General features: G+C 34.1%; 2 protein-coding genes and 1 pseudogene across 4 annotated transcripts; 1 reads left to right on the top strand and 2 right to left on the bottom strand.

The window, feature by feature from the left end:
* Positions 1-7,137: 7,137 nt before the first annotated feature.
* On the bottom strand, positions 7,138-10,504 carry LOC104731736 (zinc finger BED domain-containing protein RICESLEEPER 2-like; annotated as a pseudogene). The gene is made up of 3 exons (XR_015592593.1): positions 10,372-10,504; positions 7,457-9,626; positions 7,138-7,373 (listed from the first exon to the last, which is right to left on the bottom strand). The product of XR_015592593.1 is annotated as a zinc finger BED domain-containing protein RICESLEEPER 2-like (transcript).
* Positions 10,505-10,817: 313 nt separating this feature from the next.
* LOC104771423 (putative acetyltransferase At3g50280) lies at positions 10,818-13,207 on the bottom strand. 2 transcript variants are annotated; one of them, XM_087504531.1, is made up of 3 exons: positions 12,690-13,206; positions 11,635-12,459; positions 10,818-11,467 (listed from the first exon to the last, which is right to left on the bottom strand). In XM_087504531.1, exons 1-3 carry the CDS (start codon positions 13,143-13,145, stop codon positions 11,303-11,305), a joined length of 1,446 nt encoding a protein of 481 aa, XP_087360657.1. In that variant the 5' UTR covers positions 13,146-13,206; the 3' UTR covers positions 10,818-11,302. The 2 variants fall into 2 exon arrangements, with proteins under 2 accessions (XP_087360657.1, XP_010494242.1); XM_010495940.3 differs by having other exon boundaries at positions 11,427-12,459; positions 12,690-13,207.
* Positions 13,208-16,891: 3,684 nt separating this feature from the next.
* On the top strand, positions 16,892-20,794 carry LOC147919481 (uncharacterized). The gene is made up of 2 exons (XM_087503982.1): positions 16,892-17,081; positions 20,559-20,794. Exons 1-2 carry the CDS (start codon positions 16,892-16,894, stop codon positions 20,792-20,794), a joined length of 426 nt encoding a protein of 141 aa, XP_087360108.1.
* Positions 20,795-21,191: the final 397 nt, after the last annotated feature.

Here is a 21,191-nt window from a genome sequence, read left to right as displayed (position 1 = left end):
TCCATTGGTATTAAGAAACAGTCATATAACACAATGTATATAGTACTCCTATGCTAATTTTCTTGGTTTTCAAAGGCCCGTCACTTTTTACTCGACAGATCACAAGAGTCCTCGTTTACCCTACATGCACTATTTATCTCTTTCTACTCAGATCATGCTTTTATTTATCTATTTTTTTGTTGGCTGATTCACAAGTAAATAACTGATTTCAACCAATCTTTATCCGATCTCTCTGTCCTTTTTAAGTGAGATACAATCTAATGTTAGCTCTCTTCAATTTCCTCAAAATGAAAGACCATCTCACACTGTCAATCCACTACGACGCATATAAAGTAAATGACCACTAACAATAATTTTTCATTACCATAAGTCTTCTTCTCTACAACAAATTTTGATTTTGGGCTTTCTTAGATTCTTTTTTCCAGTAACTCAGTTTTGGGCTCGAAGGCTTTTCCATTAGACTCAATAAAGAGTTAATCTCATTATTGAAAACAATATAGAATTTCATTGTTGTTTTTAATAATACCTAGTAATTTAAATAGAAGAGTTGATTATGCTTGTGTTAGTTTTTTTTAACATTGATTCATAAAAATCTTGTTCATGAAAAAATAAAGATTATTAATTTTCAAAATATTCTTTTTTTAATGAGTGTTTAGTTTTGAATTTCCTGATTGCATGGTTTGATTTTTTTTGTTGATTATTTGTTCGTGTTCTTATTCGCTTGTGTGTATATTGTAGTAGAAAGGAGGATCGTTTTCCTAAGTATTTGTGTTTATACTTACGTTTCTCTTCTTTGTGGTGCATGTAAAGATAATGTGTAAACATGAAATCATGGCAATGAAGAGATGATGATCTAGGATATCAGTTTTTTGTTGGTTTTGGTTTAATTAGCTTTGGATTGTTGCTAGAATGCAACTTGGATAATTACTGGTTATTTATTTATGATAATTATTGTGGAATTTTGTTGGTTATTCCGTGTTGGTTTGACATGTTTTAATTGAGTAAATTAGTTAATATATATGAACTTATTAATTAATTAATTCAAAATGGGTGTGGTTGTGTCATATATTTGGATGTGCGGAAAAAGCGGTTTTATAGTGCGGTATGGTTAAACTATGATACATGCGGAAGAAATATATTTGCAGGACAAGTGCGATTTATACAAAATAAGCGGTACAAAATAAAATTTCATTCGTGAAATTATTTGCGGTTTACTATAAGATGCGTAAATGGTAGTAAATATATGTATCTATTTAAAAATTAATGAAATGTATAACCTACTACTACGATAATAAAAATTTAAACTGAATAAAGAGAAAATATAAGAAAAAATTTAACTCCAAAGAAAACAAAAATATTTGATTGGTTTTTCAAAAGCAAACCACTATTCTACGGACTTGTCCTCTCTTCTTGTGTGCATGGACTGTTTTTAAATGCGGATTTTCTGTTTTTCTGTTTTTCTGTCCACTTTTGTTTTTTTTTTTTTCAAATTTCTAATGTTATTTTGTTTTGAGTCCACTTTAGTAGGGATAAAACCCAAATGGTAAAAAAGTGCGAACAAAACTACAAACGGACAAAAATACTTTGGTCGTGGTAATCATTCATGTCCGCTGTCTTTATATTGAAACGCGGTCTTGTGTTAAATCTGTCCCAAAATTCGCATACTTTATTTTGTTTTTTTTTTGTTTTTTTTTGTTTTTTTTGTAAGAACACTAATTTATTTTTAAATACTTGATTGGTGACTGGGATATGTTTTTAAGAAACACTATGGAAAACCAATTTTTTATGGTCTACATTCACTATCTTTACTAAATATTTAAGGATCTGAATGGTAACAGCGGATTTGGTTATGCGAGACAAATGATTTAATAATGTGGTACGGTTGAACAGTGGTATGTGTGGGACAAATGTATTTGCGGAACAAATGTGGCTATTGCAAAATAATGTTTGATTGGTTAAAAATTATTTGTGGTGCGGATTTCATATTATTTTATACATAACTAGTTTAATTATATATTATAAATACATGTAATCAAAAATTATAATCATGTAACTTTTTTTCATTAAAATAGTGAAAATACATTAATTTTAACATAAATTCGTTATAGAGGAAACTATAATATTTTTCAAATTATTAAATCTATTTAAAATAGATATTATACATTTTGAATGATATAATGTAATCAAATTCTGATTAAAACTGACTATAGTTTTTATTTTCTATAAATATATTTTTATATTAAAAATGATTATTTGTGAAGAAATAATGAATTATTTTTTCTCAAAAAGAAAGTAATTTATTTATTATTTGTTTGTGTCAAATAAAGGATCCAAGAGATCAACAAGGGATCCAAGAGAGCTTTGAAGTAAATGCTATAAAGCGGTTTGCCACATGTGAGGTCAAGGATTGTTGAAGTGTCTTCTAAGAATAGATCGATGGTAGACCAATTGGTCATTGTCCAACAATGACTAAATGATGTTGATAAGGTGTTCAAGGCGAGTGGATGGTGGTTGAAGTAGCTAGCAATACATGTCGAGGGCGATTGTTGATCAAAGAAGCTCTAAGACCATACACACTCCTTTGGCAATTTGAGAGGAGATGCAAAGAAGCAATACATGTCGCGGGGTGAATGCTATAAAGCTTTATTTTTGATATGTTTCTCAATGAAGAAGTGTACATCTTTAACATAATTGGTAGGTCCTCTCTTATAAGGCCTTGGCAATAGAGACAGTCCCGGCTCATACCTAGGCTAAGAGGGGCAATTGCCATGGGACAAAAGTTTTTTTTTAAAAAAACATTAAGCAAATGGGGACCAGAAAAAAAAAAGAAAAAAGTAAATTTATGTTGAAAAGGGTCCTAAAAATTTGTATGCCCAGGGACAAATTTTTTTGAGACGGGGCTGAACAGAGATTACGGATTCTACACAAAGTTTGTTGCCAGCATGACACAAACATAACTAAAGCAGACCTGAGCTTCACAAAAGGTGGCAGATGATGGAGGTTGATGCCTAAAGGTGTTAGGGATAATACACTACGGATAAAAGTGGTGGCAGTTTGAGAGATGTTGAAGCCTCTAGCTAACAATGACTTAGAATGACTATTGGCAAAACCGTAATCAAACTGGTGGCAAGAATGATTCAGAACTAGCTTTCCAAGACACTTAAAGAGGTTCAGAGCAATAGTGTGAGACCTGATACAGCCCATCAAAAGCCCAACTTCTTTAATAAAAAAAAAAACGAAAGCGTGTAAGTGTATACATAGGTGTATATATTGTCTTACTCGTCACAGCCGCTTAAGAGCATACGTCCCAACTTTGATCTCTCTCTAGCTTCTGAAAATCTGAAATTCAAGTCACCATCATCGTGAGGTTGTTAGTCACCACCAACGGAGCCACCGCCAACCTCCGTTCTCTACCACTCATCACCGTTTGTCTCTACTTTGTTGGATAAGGAAACATAACCTTGTTATATTACCTTCTTATATTATTCTCTACTTTTTGAGAGAATAAGTGGTTTATATTTCAGCCTATTGTGTTTTGAGGGAAAAAGAGGAAGGAAAGATCAGTGTCAAGTACGGACATTGGTGATCAGTTTCCGGTCAAACTGAAGGATCAGATTGTGAGTTGGGGGTCGTTAGATAGATCTTTCTGCAAGGGAGAAGCAGCAACAAACGATACTTTGATGCGAGGTAATGCCAATCCGGAAATGATGATCAAATTTAGTGAAAAATTATTATTTTCTAAACCCAGAAATTAACAAAGTGTTAGATCCAGTTTCCAGTTTCAACCTGAGGTTTTGGTGAAAGATTTTCGGCGATACATGTGGACTTTAAGGCAGCTTGAAGATTGTGTCAGATAGAAGGGGTGTTAGGGAAGCTACCTGAGCCATCGTTTTCACCGGAAAAGGTACACCTTAGCTTTTACATTGATTGCTAGTCGGACAAGAATCATCTGCTTGTGTCAAAAATCAGAAACCCTAATCTGTGTTTGAACTGTTTTCTTCTGCTGCAAGTTTCAGATCGTTGCTAGTCGCTTCAGCTTTTTTTTTTCATTTCTCGTTTAGTCCAAATTCAGGTGAGGGTATTTGCGGATATGTAGTAGCCTATTTCCTTATATATTCTTCGATAGTTGCTGAGTATAGGCTCGAGAATTGTCCTTGGGTGGTTTGTGATTACATGATGAAGTTAGGTTGTTAGTAAATCGAATATGAGATTTTAATGTTTACAGATACATGTTAAAACAAGTTTACGAATTGCATAAACATATGTATGAGAACAAAAATGAGAATGTTAGTGTGGGAGAGGTTGTGCCATGAGGGCCTTGTTCTGAGTGTGGGAGTAGTTAGGCCGCAAGGGTCTTGCTCTAAGTGTGATATTTAAGGTGCATGATTGCATGATAACGAGATAAAGATGTGTATAAATGAGTTACGCTACATATCATCGATGTGATGATTGTTTGATGGTTATACGTTCTGATTTTATGCTAAGTAATGGTCGTGTTTATGTTTGGAACACGTTTATTGCATACCAGTGGGCAGAGTTGATCTCCTCACTGAGAAACTCGTTTTACTCACCCCCTTCTCTTTTCCTTTCTTCAGGTCAGGAGAGAAATGTGAATAGCTACGCAAGTTTGTACTTTCTTTTGGTGTATTTTGGGAGTGGGGCAAATACCTATCACCCCAGATGAAGCAAATACGAGAGGTCTTACAGATATTTTTACAAATCCTAGCAAACTAGTCGATTTATTTCTCAAGAGCAGTCTTTGTTATTCTTTGAATAGATCCAACTGTTTTACTTACGTATTTTTGTTGATTTGTAAACATTTTACTTAAGTAATAAATCGAGATATTTTCATATATATATTCGGACAAGTAGAAATGGTACGGTCTAGTCCAGACTAGCACAACGTCGAGTGTGTTCCGAGGGTTGAAAAGCCTAAGGGACGTACGTAACAGGTAGGCGGCTGTCGGTGGAATGGTTGGGGAACCTAATTCGTTGGTGGTACCTCGGCCGGATCGCAGGCAGTTGTCCTCTGTGACAACCTCCGGGCAGGTCCGCGGTTTGTCCGGCCGGTAGAACGGTTCGGGGGTATTACAAGTATCCCGACGCCGGCGCCAAAACATGTTTGATGGTGGATGTGTTTCGATGTCCGTGCTTGGAAGTGTTTTAAAGTTTTTTAAAAAGTAATTTATTTATAAGAACTTTAAAAAAACATTAAAAATAGGTTTAGCATAGAGTTTGATTATTATTAGTCATAAATTTAAAATTATTCATTTATTATTAGTATAAATTAAACAGAAAATAATAATTCAATATTTGACTTTATCCAATGCTTTATTGGAAGCAAAACCGTTGGATAATTGGTGGTCACATAAATAAGTAACTACGGTCAATTAATTAATACTCTTTCCATTTTTTATTAGTTGTCGTTTAAGGTTGTTTCACATAAATTAAGAAAACCATTAATTTTATTGTTTTAGTTTTTTCTTAATATATTTTCTAATTTTTTAATAGTTAAAACATTAAAACAATTGGATAAAATTGGAATATTTACAAAACATTTGCATTGGAAATCTAAAACGACAAGTATTATGGTACAAAATTTTAACTCTAGAACGACAACTAATAAAAAACGGAAGGAGTATCCTTCCTAAAAAATCGCAAACACATCTTTTTGTTATTTTGAAATAACACAAACTATAACAATTTTTTTGTGAACGGTGCATAAACCAATTTTACGAAAAACTAACTAGTCATGTTACCATTCATAGCCTAAATTATTAGAGTTTTAATTCTAGTTTATAGTGTGTTTGAAAAGAGTTAGTGAACAAAAATAGTTAATGCATAACTTATATGATTTCAATTATGACTTTATAGTAAAATGTGAGTTAATGTATCAAATGTTAAAAAAAAAATTGTTTATACAACAAGCTTACAATAGCGTGGCTATAGACTCCTAGTCTATGTAAATTGAAAGCTCGAGGAACATAATTACTAAGATTGTTTCCATTAGTTTTCAAGTAGATGTACGTAGAAAAATCATTCGTAACGAATAACTGTTCCATCTAAACAAAAGTTGTGTTACATAACTTAATCCGATATGTGAAAACACTAATGACATCAACATCATTTTATTGGCTAAAAAGTAGTAATGAACAACATTAATTCCTGATTTAGTCGGATTTGTTTTTGCTTATTTCCTAATTATGAACTTTGCAGCAACTGTTTACACTATTTTATCAATTAATCATCTTATGATATATTAATATATTTTCATTTCCATGCAAACAAATTAATTTAATAAGTAAAAAAGGTAATTTGAAAACCATAGAGAAAGACACGGATGTAAATAAAACCATGTGCCTGTGAGTTAGCAGAGTATTATTACATTTTTCAAAAAAAAAAAAAACAGAGTATGATTACAATGAAGAATACAACCCAAAAATACCATTATTAATTAATACCATTTTTTTTGTCACCTATAATATATTTTTTAAAAATATCACAAAATTTCTATCTTTTCTAAAATACCGCAAACAAAAAAATGATTTTAAGAGGTGTAGAAATTTTGTTTTTTAGGTTTGGGTTGATTATTTTAGATTTAAAGTATAGCTTTTAGGAAGTAGGATTTAGTATTAAGGAGTTAGGGTTTAGTTTTGATGTTGAAAATTTAGTTTTAATTTTTTGTTATTTTTGGGAAAAAATATTTTGATGGTATGTTTAGAACAAAAGACTAGGCCTGCGAATTCGGTTTATTCGGTTAATTCGGGTCGGTTTATTCGGTTATCGGGTTATTCGGAATCTGAAAACTCTACCGAATCTAACCGACTAATCGATCGGTTCGGTTCGGTTTGGACACGGTTATTTCGATTTTAAGTGAAACTTGTCAATAAACCAACAATGTCGAACAAACACAACACAACAACAACTAAATAGAATATGATTCATGACATTTAACTGCTTAAGATAGCATACAAGTCATGTTTACAAAAAACAACAAGTTCAAGTGTTCATCAGTCAATCCTACTTCTCTTATACATAAGACAATTTACAAAAAACCACACTTACAAAAGTCTCCATGAATGTCACAAAGATATTAGGAGACAATTGCCAAAAGTCAAGTCACTTGCCAAAAGTTAATAGAGAGAATGAGAATTGACAATATACCAATGATCCTTTCCTCTTACCTCTAGGCATTTGGTATATTGTCATTCTCTACTTACTTCATTCCAAAAAATAGTTAACTGTTATGAGTTTTTTTATGCAAAAGATGTAGAGAAAGAGAGACAACCTTTTACTATCATTATTTGGTTCTAGTCTCCCTTGTTCTTTTCTAGATCACGGATCCGCAATTGGATGAGTCGCATTCTGTGTAGCTACACAAGGAAAATGTTGCAAAATTAGTCATTAATCCACAAAAAAGTAATGAAAAAGGTAAGAATTAAGAGAAATGGGTTACCTAAGGACTCATGAAACTGCAATTCTTCAAACATCTGAACTAAGCTTGCTAATTTCTCTGCTTGAATGGTATTCCTCAGCCACTGTTGGGTGCAAACCAACGACTCAACCATAAAAGGTGACATAGAACTGCGATACGGGTCCAAGATCCGACCACTTGTGCTAAATGCGGATTCAGAAGCAACCGAAGATACTTGAACAGCAAGGATATCTCTAGCTAGCTCAGATAAGACAGGGAATTTAGAACTGTTTCGCCCCCACCAAAATAGAACATCAAAGTCCAATCCCAAAGCAGTTACAGTCCTTGGCACTGGTTTCTCCAACAAGTAAATATCTAGCTCACTGCTACATTCTTCATTTGTGCATTCAGCCACCATCTCAGAGTACAGCGTATCCATCCTCTCATAACCATCCTCATCCGACAAATCATACAAATCAGTTGCTGGTATTCCAGCATCAGCTACGACCCCACCAGTAGTTGGTACAACTTGTTCACTTACACTCAACTTCACCACATACTCTGCATACATCTTCTTCATCACACCCTTAATTGATGATCTTAGATGAGTACTTTCGACACTGTCTTTTCCATAAAGCTTGTCGAAGCAAAGACCAGCAAACTACATCTTGTTTCTAGGATCACACACACTTGCGATGATGACAAGCGGATTCATGTTTAGGAGACCATCCCAATATTTTTCAAACTTACTCCTCATCATCATTGCCTCTGTCTTTAGTAGCACATCACCAGTGGTGCTTAGATTGATAAGATTCCTCTCAATTGTCACAATCTCATTATAACAAAGAGTAGAGGTCACTGATTTGCTGGCTGAGAAAGACAAAGTGCAGTTGAAAAAGATCTTCAAGAACTTAACTAACCTCTGCACTTGATCCCAATCAGCAAAATTAGGAGGACCAATACGCTTCTGCCCTGGGAATTCAGCTTCATCACCATTCTCCTCACTATTCTCTTCAGTCTCCATGAAGTAGTCGTTATACAACTTGTCTTCAGCCAGCATCTTTTCAAATGCAACCCTAAACTTAATTGCGGCTGTGAGCATTAGATAAGTCGAGTTCCACCTGGTTGCAACATCAAGACATAAGCTTCCTCGACCTACGTTCTCTGTGTCGACCCTCAACAGGAATGACTTCAACCGATCACCTGATGATCTCACATACTTAATCGCATTTCTGATGGACACTATACTCCTTTTTGCTTTGGATAAACCATCCCTCACTATCAAGTTGAGGACATGCGCACAGCACCGCATATGAAGATAATCACCATTACTAACTAAAGCATCAGGTCCTCTCATGATCAAAGCATCAGTGAATACCCTTAGAGCCTTGTCATTCCCCTTAGCGTTATCCACTGTTCCTGTGAAGACCTTCTCAATTCCCCATTCTTCAAGACAGGCTACCAAATGCTCAGCAATTGTATCACCTTTGTGATCTGTCACTGGCTTGAAACTGATAATCCTCTTCTGCAACTTCCAATCTCTGTCAATCCAGTGGGCTGTTACCACCATGTAGCTACAAGAAGTCGTGGGAGCTACCCATATATCGGTTGTCATAGACACTCTCTGCTTCTCCTTACCAAACAGCTCCTTCAAAGCTCCTTTCTCTCTCAGATACATACTGTATATATCTGTTGTGGCTGTCTTCCTGCAATGGACCGTATACATGGGAAGCATGTTGCTGCAAAATCTCCTAAAACCCTCAGACTCCACAAATGCAAACGGCAGCTCATTAAGAACGATCATCTCATTCACAGACCTTCTGAACAAAGCTTGATCATACTTGATTGCAGTCATTACACCACTGCTATCACCAGCCAACACACTCTGAGTACCACTCTCTAGATGCATCTTGTACAACTTACACCTACTAATGTGATTCTTCATTGCACTTGTTCCATGAATCACTGTGTCACATTCTAGAGCTTGACCACAGTACCGACAGTTGGCGAGGGCCTGATCATGTGCTTGCTGAATAAAATGCTCCCAAACCGGAGATCTATGAGCTGGCTTTTTCCTCGGTTGAGACGGTACAGTAGAAGTTGTAGCCTGAGTTCGTCGTCTCTTCCCACCAACTGGAGAAGCTGTCGGACCATCATCAATCTCTTCTTGTAGAACCGGGTCAATGTTCTCTTCCCCAGAGTCATGAGACATCTGTTAAAAACAACAAGTGAAAAAGATCAGTCCAAGTCTAAAGACTAACACTAACAGTACAAACAAAAGCAAAGATCAGTCCAAGTCTAAAGACTAACACTAACAGTACAAACAAAAGCATAGATCAGTACAAGTCTAAAGACTAACACTAACAGTACAAACAAAAGCATAGATCAGTACAAGTCTAAAGACTAACACTATCGGACATCAAAAGCAAACAATGAAACCAAACCCAACACATACTTAGTTCTAACTACAACAGACATCAAAAGCAAAGAATGAAACCAAGAACAAGACATACTTAGTTCTAACAAGTAACAACACATACTTAGTTCTAACAAGTAACAACACATACTTAGTTCTAACTACAACTATCGGACATCAAAAGCAAAGAATGAAACAAAGAACAAGACATACTTAGTTCTAATAAGTAACAACACATACTTAGTTCTAACTATAACTATCAGACATCAAAGGCAAACAATGAAACCAAAGGATACTTAGTTCTAATCGGACAACATAAGCAAAGAATGAAACCAAACCCAACGAATGAAACCAAACCCAACATAAGCAAAGAATGAAACCAAACCCAACTATCGGACATCAAAAGCAAAGAATGAAACAAAGAACAACAAATCCTAGAGCTATACAACGAATCAAAGACGGACAACAATAAAACAAAAGGATTAAGACAAAAGGATTACACGATGCTTTAGAACAAAAGGATTAAGACAAAAGAACTTACACTGAAGATTAAACACAAGGTTGATCGGGACAACACAGGATCGGATCAGAAACTCGAGAATGTCTTTCTCTGTCGCCGCTAAGAGGAAGAGTTTAGATAGATTAGGTTTAGGGTTAGAACTAATGAAATAAACCGGTGTATTAGCTAATATACCTAGGGTTAAATTTCGGGTTTCCGTCGGTTTTGTCTCTCCGAACCGAACCGAAGACAAACCAAAATTTTTTGAAAACCATTCCGATCGGAATCAAAAAACAAATATAACCGAACCGAATTGTCCGAATCTGAGTTCGGTTCAGACAATTCGGTTCGGTTCGGATTCCCAGGCCTACAAAAGACTATGGTAGCTGTTGACAAGAAAGATAATAATAATTTGGGCCTTAATTTGAGTAGCGCGGCCCAATAAGAAAAGGTTAGAAAATACTAAAATTGGTAGCGAAATCAGAATCGTTGGAGAAGAAGAAGGAAGTAGAAGAAAATGACGGTGAAGAAGATCGACGCGAATCCATCAACCTTAGAATCAGTGTTGCAAGAACTGAAATCGGACGAAACCAATCGCAGCAAGATCAATTTCATACTCTTCCTCGCCGACGATGAACCCACCACCGGTCGCAGCTGGTGTCCAGGTCTCTCTGTCTCTTAGGGTTTGTTTCAATTTTCAAGCGATTTTATCATCTTGATCGATTCAATGGTTTTTTATTTTTGTGTGAATCAGACTGTGTTAGAGCTGAACCTGTGATTTTCAAGACTCTAGAGGAGTTTCCAGAGGAGGTGAATCTGATCCGTGCTTACGCCGGAGATAGACCGACGTGGAGGACTCCGGCGCATCCGTGGAGAGTTGATCCACGGTTTAAGCTCACCGGAGTACCAACTCTTGTTCGTTGGGATGGTGAATCTGTTAAGGGACGTCTTGAGGATCATCAAGCTCACGTTCCTAACTTGATCCTGCCCCTTCTTGCGCCAACCACTTGATTTGATCAATTTCTCGGTAAGAGTTAGTTCTCTTGTTTTTCAATAAATCCTTTACAATGTGAAGGAGGGAGTGATGCGACTGAGTCTTTGTTTTCCTGTTCAATGCACTGTTGCTTCTTGACTCGAACTACAAACATTACAGTTGAAATAACATTGAGCAAAGGCGCATGATTGCCAAACTCTAGAATTTATTGAAAGAAGAAAGAAAAACTTGGTAATTTATCAGAGGGAAACAAGAGACATGAACTCTTCATCTGATTCCAAAGCATCCATAAATTCTGGGACAAGACATACCTCTAAATCTATACTTGCCGCTCCTTCTCTTCCTGGATAAGCTGATACTTTTCCATCAAACTTATGCGCGTAGCCACTTCTAAGCGTCACTCCTTTTCCCATCCCAAATTCACAACCGTACTTGTTAAACCTCGGCGAGCTTCCCATCATAACGCTCATCGGTTCAAAAAGCCGATCAATGTGGTATATATAAGGAGACTTTAACCATTGATCAATCATCTGATATACTTTTTCACTAGAATGTTCAGCTACTGCTTGATGCACTTTCATAGCAGCCCATCCAAGATCATTCTCCAACAGCTCGCCAGCTTTTGCAGCCGTTCTCAAAGTACAGAGGCAGTTTCCAAAGTATTCCTTGTGAAGCGGTGGATCCATTCTTCCTCTGTTGTCAGCAGCTAGTCTACAACTTGTTTCTCGATCCACAGGTAATCTCCGCGCCCTAGCTATGCATCTCCATATAACCGCGGTTAGCGATTGGAAAGAAGAAATGGTGGTTGTTCCGCATATTTGGTTGACCTTTGCTTTAAGCAATTTTATGGTTTCTGATGAGAAACAGAATATTCTTTCCTTGAGAATTGGAGATTCATAGGGTCTGATAAATTCATCAGGATGGCTATAGGGAAGGCTGAAGAGGGGACCGTGTCCTTCAGGGATGTAACGTTTTAAGAAGGGTGGATTCTTAAGACACAAGTCATCCTCCTTGTTGCTCTCTTGTCCTTGGAAGACTTCTGACCAAGCCGTAAAGAACTTCCAGAATGAAGTACCGTCTCCCATCGCGTGGTTCATTGATAGTCCTATGATAACTCCATCTACCAATTCTGTCACCTACACAAGTGTACAAACACCCTTAAAATTCGTAATCAATTGTACTTGTAGTTTGGACTGTATAAGAAATTAGAGTGTATAATCTGGTTTAACCGGTCAAAACCGGACAGAAACCAGTAAAAATGTCAACCAATTTGATATATTTGGTTTCATTCATATCCAAAACAAAACAAAAAAAAGTTGTGAAACAGGTCAAACCGAACCATACGAAAAAGAAGAATATAACAAACCTGGACTGATAAGAGGCTCATGGTGTGTCCATCATGATTCACAGCTTTGTGATGGTCAAAGAAAGATTGAACAACCAAAGGAACATACTTTGCACCCACGATATCTTCTACACATAAATCCGAGGTCGCGTAGATGAACCCAGCTCCAGGGCTATTGTTACAATCCACAAACACAGAGTATGATTTCGGGTTTTCCGTTGTCAGGGACGAGAGGCGACCGGAGAGAGGGTAGAAATGGACGAGCGCGACCGCAAAAGACTCTCTCAGCTTCTCAAGAAGAGTGTCAATGGAGTCAAGTGGTGGCTTGTGAAAGAGGAGACCTTTTTGGATATACTGAACTGAGATCATCGCGTAGTCCCATGGGGATAAATAGTAAGGTTTCTTTGATTCTTCCGGTATGGTTTTGGGTTTCACGAAACATTTTGAGACGATTTTTACTGATGATGAAGAATCCATTGTGGAAGTATTGAGGTCTAGTGGCCTTGCATGGATGAATAATATATACGGACAGTAGACAAATATGTCTTGGTTGGTGAACCTGGAGATTAACGTTTATCCTTTACTAGTTTGGACTTTTTGAAAAGTCCAATTAACCTTTGCTTTCACCAACTGAAGAGTTGGTACACTTTAAGACAAACAAGAAGAGTTGGTGGGATTTTATATTCTCCTGGTCTTGGTCAATGAATCGGTGGATAAACAATTCGAATGGCAAAAAATTCTACAACTCCTTTTCTTACAAAGTATTATTAAAGTATTGGAACTTTGAAGGTGGATTTGTGAAACATTCGGTTTGACACGAAGAATAAAGGAATATTATAGAATGATTTTTTTTTTTTCCTAAAGTTTCATTTTGTATATACCAGAAGGTAACACAGTAAACAACAGTGGAAACTCCACAATATTACAACCACACTGCTGAGAATTAAAACAGTAGACTTTAAGATACAAGATTAGAAACAACCTATAGAATGATTGAGTAGTACGTTTCCACGAATAATCATTGTATTTGTGAGAGTTTGTCTTCGAGTTTTCAAGTTGAGAAGAGAAGGCAAGAGAAGACTCTCAAGCAATCACAGGTTTTGATTCGAAATTTGACCACAAGGCCCAACACCAAGACAGCCCATCGATCTTCGTACGAGTCATTCAAGGAAACGTGCTGGCGCCAACTCATTGTTTCCTTGTTAATGAAACTGTGTGTTATGTAAATGTAACCTGCAAGTGATGTTCGAACAAAAGAGGAAAAAGCAGTGAGTGGGTGAGATGGAAGGGAGAATTTTCAATGCGTGTAGGGTTTGAGTTGTGAATGTAAAAGCTCTATGTAGAAGCCAATTATATAAGCTTGATTCTAGTGGATTCGGGTACAGATGTTTCCCGGAGTGAGTAGGGCTTTCCTATAAGAGTTTCTATGGAGTATCTTATAGGTTCTCAAATGAGAACCGACCTATGTTATCTTCATTCTTTTCTTTTTAAAATTTTTTTTAGATACCTTCTGAAATGTAAGTATGTAACCGATGGAGGTGTTCTAAGAAACTACTAGAGAGCGGTAGAAAGAACACAAAGAATTAGATAATTTCATTAATAATACGTATCATGTTATTTTTTAAATTATTTTTTAGTAAATGTTAAACATATCTTTTAATTAATTATTTACATAATTTAAATAGTTCAAAACCTAACTGGAAAATAACTCAATTTTGCTAACCAAAAAATCCACAAAGGGAGAAGGGTTGTGATTTTGCAAATAACACAAATTCAACCAGACGCCGTCGGATGAAAACAGAGAAACAAAGGACATGGATTAGCAGAGAGAGACGTGAGCAGAGGTGAGAGGACTCTGATGCTCCTTGGTGGAAATGATGTGAAGAAAAGAGTAAATCGTGATGGAGAGGAGAGAGAAAGAGGCAGTGGAGTGGTGAAAACCAATGGTGGGTCTGGGGACTCATGCTGCTGTTGTGGCAAGTCTTGATTGTGGTGGAGAAGCCAAGACAGGTCAGATCTGGGAAGCTAAAGGGGGAAAAGGGAAAGAAAGTGTAAAGAAAGATGGAGATAAAGGATGTGTAGGGGAGCCAACTTTGGGGGCTCTACGGCGCCGTATCTGACGTCTTTTGGGGAAAGTAAAGATACCTACGTGATATCCAACAAGCCAATAGTCCTTACAAAGTGACAGAGCTTCAATAAGGATTAAACTCAAGGAGTTATGTGTGTTACTTCCTAGCCAAGTAGTTGCTGGAAAGTGGTGTAATTTATGCTAAGTAAAGAACATGAACAGTTCGAAAATTACTCAAGTCGGAATCATAAAAACGATTACCTATCTCTATTTGATTGTTGCAGATACACAATTGTGTTGATCACGGTCAATGGAAAAAACAATGAACTCAAAGTCAAGGATGAGATATACATGACAGGTAAAGAACTATTTTGAGATGGATATTTTGAGGATTTCTGATTTTATTGAAAATATTTTGCATGTTTTTGAGAATTATAATTTCTACTAACTAAATATAAAATCAATATTCAAATGAAAAATTCATGTATTTTGTCCAAATTTTTGAAAAATTCATCAGCAGTCAATGATTAAACAGCTAATTTTATGATTCATTATCACTATCTTTGTTGAAAGCCAATCTAATATCTAATATAATAAAGTAGGGTTACACCTCTAACAAGCTCTATCTATCTGCCACGTGGCACTTCTGAATTCTCTGTTTTTTTTTAATAATGTTTTATCTCATGTTTAAGCCAATTGATATGTAAATCATTAATGGGCCACATAATTTTTTCGACTTCTCGAATAAAAATCGACGGAATCTATGACTTCCGACTTCTCCTCTTCCTCGCATCTCTCTCTTCCCCACCCCTTCCCCCCTTATCTGTTCAATTCTGCGAGATTTTGAATCAGCCGAGTCGAAGGGAATCTCGATATCTCCATTCTTTCACAGCTTGACATATGGCAACTATAAAACTGACACCTGTCCAAAAAACTTGTTCACCAAAATTTTAACTAAACTACCAATAAAACACATTTAATCAAATACATATAACTCACACTTTAAACATAAAACTAAAAAAATATATTTTCAATTAATCCACAAATAAGTCATTTAATCTTATACTTTAAAATTAAACTTTCTTATATAATAAAGTAGGATACCTCCTAAAACTTTCTTCCACAACTACTGTAAAACTAACACTTGTCCAAAAACTTATTCACCAAAAATTTAACTAAACTACCAATAAAACATATTAAATTAAATAAATATAACTCACACTTTAAATGTAAAACTAAAAAATATATTTTCAATTAATCCAAAAATAAAACATTTAATCATACATTTTAAAATTAAAACTTTAATAGAAACCTTAAAAGAAAATTCAATCAAACCATAAGTAAAACACATTTTATCTTATATATTTAACTCAAAATTTAATATAAAACTGAAAAAAACATTTCCAATTAAATCACAAATAAAACACATTCAATCATTTAAATTTAACTCACCCTTTAATATAAAGCTAAAACGGTTCAATCAAAACAATAAATAAAACACATTTAAACATATACATTTAACTCATACTTTAGTATTACAATTGAAATAAGATATAAAATATTTCCAATTAAACCATAAATAACACACATTTTGTCATATGAAACTAAAAAACTATTTCTAATGCAACCACAAATAAAATACATTCAATCATATAAATTTAACTCACACTTTAATATAAAATTGATAAAATTATTTCCAATTAAACTATAAATTAAACACATTTAATCATATACATTTAACTCACACTTTAATATTAAAACTGAAATAAAATAAATTTGCATTAACTTTATTTCTCCACTCAATTTTATTCAACACACAATATATTAGAATTAACTCTCATACTTTTTAGTTTCAAAACTATAACTCTCATCACTTCCCATTCCATAAATATTCATTTTTCATTCTCTCATTCTCTTTCACTTCATCTTAACTATTATAAAATTTTTGCGATTTTGGTTGGTTGGTTGGTTGGTTATTGTTGTTTGTGTTAAAAAAAAACAAATTAAATATTATTAAGTGGAGATGTTCGCATTTTTTGACAAAGTGAGCAAGTACAGGGACAACGTGAAGTTTGTTACAAGTATGGCAAAAGAAGTGGAATCTGCTTATAAGGCTGCTCAGGTAGGAAACCGCGGGGGTGAACAAGTGGAATGAATGATATGTTGGAAACCTCCGGGTGATGGATGGGTGAAGCCGAACACTGACGGGGCTTCACATGAGAATCCGGGTCTGGCCACAGCTGGAGGAGTACTGCAAGATAGGATGGGGCAATGGTGCAGAGGTTTTGCTTTGAACATAGGAATTTGTTCTGCGCCTTTAGCGGAGTTATGGGAAGTGTATTACGGTCTCCATATTGCTTGGGAAAAGAGAGTAACACGGCTTGAGCTGGAGGTTGATTCGGAGTTAGTTAGTTGATAAAATTATTTCAAATTAAACCATAAATAAAACACATTTTATCATATACATTTAACTCACACTTTAATATTAAAACTGAAATAAAATAAATTTGCATTAACTTTATTTCTCTATTCATTTTTTTTCAACAAATAATAAATTACAATTAACTCCCATACTTTTTGTTTCTAAATTGTAACTCCCATGACTTCCCATCCTATGAATACTCATTTTCTCATGCTCTTTCACTCTTTCTTAAATATTATACATTTTTTTGTGTTTTTCTTGGTTGGTTGTTATTGTTGTATGTGTCAAAAAAAAACAAAATTTAATATTATTAGAAAAGCTTAATTGTAAATTTTAACTTTAGATACTATATGATATATATCTTACATTTTTTTTTTGAAGATACATCTCTATTATCCCTAAAAAAAACATTTTCATAATCAACCTATTACAACTTACATACAACTATCTTAGATTTTAAAATTAAAAAGTTTTCTCTAATGGCATCTATGCTTAATTGAAGTCCTATCTTATTCTTATCTCCAAACTAAATTACCAAAGATTGCCATAAAATATAGTAATGTCTAAACTCTTCTAAACTCACACTTTAATATAAAACTCAAATATCGACAAAAAAAACAACATCAGCTACACAATCTCATATTCCAACAATCCACATTTCATAAACATAACCAATTTTTGTATTACCTTTCATGAATAATTTGATAGATTTTATACACGCATCTATCCTATCATTTGGACCAGCTAACCCACAACCACTCAACGTCTTCTTTGAAAGCGAATACTACAATCCAATGAAACAAGAACACTTGATGTGGAAGCAGTAATTTAAGACCTAGAAATAACAATCAACTTGTCTTCAAGATCTACGAGGAACTCAAAATATCGACACTCTATTTTGCAATCACAAAATAACATGTCCTAATTATAGAATACAAATAGTATAAACTATAATACTATTTAAAATTCAATAAAAACATAAATAATATAATAATTTAAACTTTTAAAAAGGTTTTTTAAATTGTTCATAATTTAGAAAAGGATAAATTGATCATTTAACATTAACTATATAGTTAATGAATACAAATAAAACAATTCCAAAACCCTAATAACTTTTAACCAAAAAAACAAAGTTTCTCGATACAAATAAACTTTATTGGTATGATCTTCAAATTGTAAAGTCTCTCGAAATTTATTTTAAAAAATTAATTTATTCTTAATGACTTTTAACCAGAAAATAAATTAATATAATAATCTCGTGCAACGCACGAGACTCAACCTAGTATGTAATAAATTACATTTCATGAGAAATCATTATTGTCAATACCTAATAAAGAAAAAACTTTTTTTTTTTGGTGTGCCACTACACAGAAAACATATAAAACTAAAAAATTTGATATAACAGGTAAATGAAATTATGATTAATTTGGGATGTGCGACGGAAACGGATAATTCATATAATAGTTAAAAAAATTGCACTTAAACGATTTTCAAATTTTTTTTTACTATGTGACATGTAAATAACTAATATGAGATGAGTATTTTGAGAATTTTGGATATTTTTGAAAATATTTTGAGAGGTTTTGAGAAATATAATTCTCACTAACTATATAAATTAAATACTCAAATAAAGACTTTATATATTTTGTGAAGTAACTAGCCACTTTGTAAAGGGTACTTTCAGATTTTTGGTATTTTTTTTAAAGCAGTTAGATAGTTTTGTAAAATTATAATTCTTCTTGGATAATTTCAACTAACTAAATAAAAATTAACTATTCAAGAAGAATTCGGGTATCCATCTAAATTTCTTACCTAATCTCTATCAAATATATTGACTAACAAATTATTTAAAAGAGAATGATCACAAGAGAGAAAACTTTTGATGGATATGAGACCAAATGAAACGGAATGGGACATGATAAAGGACGGAATAGGAAATGATGTGTTTTCCGTTCCAAAATAGATACGTCTAGGTTATATACGCGTAATAATCAAAATTAAAAGCAAATTGAAATCCGATATTTGGATTTAGTACCAATACTGTACAAATACTTGAATTATATAATTAAAATAATATAATTATATAAAATATTTTGCCCGTACTGTAGTACGGGTTACTAACTAGTTATTAAACTATTATGACAACAAACGAAAGAGTATATTCCATTTTGGTCACAAAATACTCAATGTAATAGATACTTACTAATTAGCCGATTATCTAACATCAAACCAAAAAGACAAAAGGAGCAAATCCATAGATTAGATTATGTCTCTCTCTGCTCATATTCTCTAGTCATATTAAGAGATTGGAAAAGTCATCTCCCTTAGAATCTCAGCCTTTAACAATAAGCAACCGGAGCATAAGCACTCTTGAGTCAGCAACGACAGCAGTAGGAGTTGGCTCAGACTCATATTTCGAATCATATCAAGACTTTGAATCTGAGCTGGCCACAACCGGAGCAGATTCGTATTTTTATTCTCCTTCAGATTTCGTCGGATCCTTCGCCGGAGACGGCTCCTTAATATATTATTTAAGTAGCTTTTGGTTTTAGTTTTTCTAAAAATCAAATTTACCGTCATTCAAGATTTTATAAAATTGGTTTCTCTAAAAACTAGGGAATTTAGTTTTTTTTGGCAGATTTTACTATTTACAAAGAAAAACCAAAAAACATCTTATAGTGGTTTTCCTACTTATGAGTGTTTTTTCTCATTTTCAATTTTTATTATTATTTTTAAAATTGTTTTAGACTTTTTAGTAAAAACCAAAAACCAAATATTTAGAAACCATAAAATAAAATTTAAAAACCATAAGGTAAAAACCAATTTAAAAACTCATTTCATTCATGGCCTAAATAATCTTATATTATTTTTTGTTTTCTTATTAATTTTATAAAAAAACATAAATGATGCATAAATTATAAATAAAAGAATATTTTGTTAAGAAAATGAAAACAGATAAGTTATAATACTTTTGTATATTATCTAAAACTTTTGCATACTATAATACTTTTGAATATCATTTATCAGTATATAGTTATTTAAATGATTTTTAAGTTTTAAATTTTTTTATAGACATAAAAGGATATGTAGCGTAGCGCAGATTTAAAACTTAGTTATTATTATTAGTCAAAGTGATTGTGTAAACAAATTACAAATATTTAGAAAAAAACAAATTGACTTGAATTTTTCTCTTATATTTCTATTATTTTCTTAATTCTAAAATAAAAATAAGGCATGTTTTGGTCAAAGTTCTCACTAAAAATTTTAAATAATATATATTAGTAAAACTAATGTTAAAAATAAAATTATTGTTAAAAATTCAAAATTGAATTGTAATAATTAAGCATAGACTATGTATTGTTTATTGTTTGACTGAGTTAAACATACACAATAATATCAGATCCTTTGGAAGGGCTCGGCTGGTGGTTGTGCAATAGTGAAGATGTAACGTTGTTATTGGGAGCACGGAGTCAGCGACGCGGTCTTTCACCTCTTCATTCGGAGCTTCAGACGTTGCTTTGGGCGATGGCAACTATTTTAGCGTCTGGTGTTGACTGTCAGTATTTCGAGACGGACTGTGCTGATCTACTGGCGATGGTGCAGTCTCCTGAAGATTGGCCCGCTGTAGATGTGTAACATCCGCGAACCAAAAATTGGTTTTTGGGGATGGGTGTCGATCGACACCTAGGGGGTGTCGGTCGACACCACCAATTTTCCGGTTCGACCAGATTGAGTTTTTAATCGATTTGGACCGGTTTGGTTTAGGGAAAACCACTAAACCGAGATATTTAAGTGTTTTGTCGACCAGAAGGGTTTTGGGGAAGTTCTTTTGTCGCTGTTTAACGCTTTTGAGAGAAAAAGAGGAAAAAGTGTGTTCTTGAGCTTTTTAGTGATTTTTGGTGAGATTCTTGGCTGTTCTTGAGAGATTGGAAGCTAGGAAAGATCTAGAAGCTTGCTAGGAAGGTTGGATTCGTTGCTTTTGGTCTGAATCTTCCTGCAAAAGAGGTGAGTGCATGACCATGGCTTATCTAAT

The sequence above is a fragment of the Camelina sativa genome, chromosome 20 (assembly GCF_030686135.1).
Source record: "Camelina sativa cultivar CO46 ecotype springtype chromosome 20, ASM3068613v1".
Lineage (NCBI taxonomy): Eukaryota > Viridiplantae > Streptophyta > Magnoliopsida > Brassicales > Brassicaceae > Camelina > Camelina sativa.
The sequence above is the reverse complement of the archived record's forward strand: the minus strand, read 5'-3'. Positions and strand labels throughout refer to the sequence as shown.

Excerpts from the sequence above, each read along its gene's own strand:
- LOC104771423 (XM_087504531.1), bottom strand. The coding sequence starts at position 13,145 with ATGGATTCTTCATCATCAGTAAAAATCGTCTCAAAATGTTTCGTGAAA. Across the intron at positions 12,460-12,689 it reads TGAGCCTCTTATCAGTCCAG|GTGACAGAATTGGTAGATGG; the intron begins GTTTGTTATATT and ends ACACTTGTGTAG. Across the intron at positions 11,468-11,634 it reads CGGCAAGTATAGATTTAGAG|TTCGAGTCAAGAAGCAACAG; the intron begins GTATGTCTTGTC and ends TAATGTTTGTAG.
- LOC147919481 (XM_087503982.1), top strand. The coding sequence starts at position 16,892 with ATGATATGTTGGAAACCTCCGGGTGATGGATGGGTGAAGCCGAACACT. Across the intron at positions 17,082-20,558 it reads GTTATGGGAAGTGTATTACG|ATCCTTTGGAAGGGCTCGGC; the intron begins GTCTCCATATTG and ends CAATAATATCAG.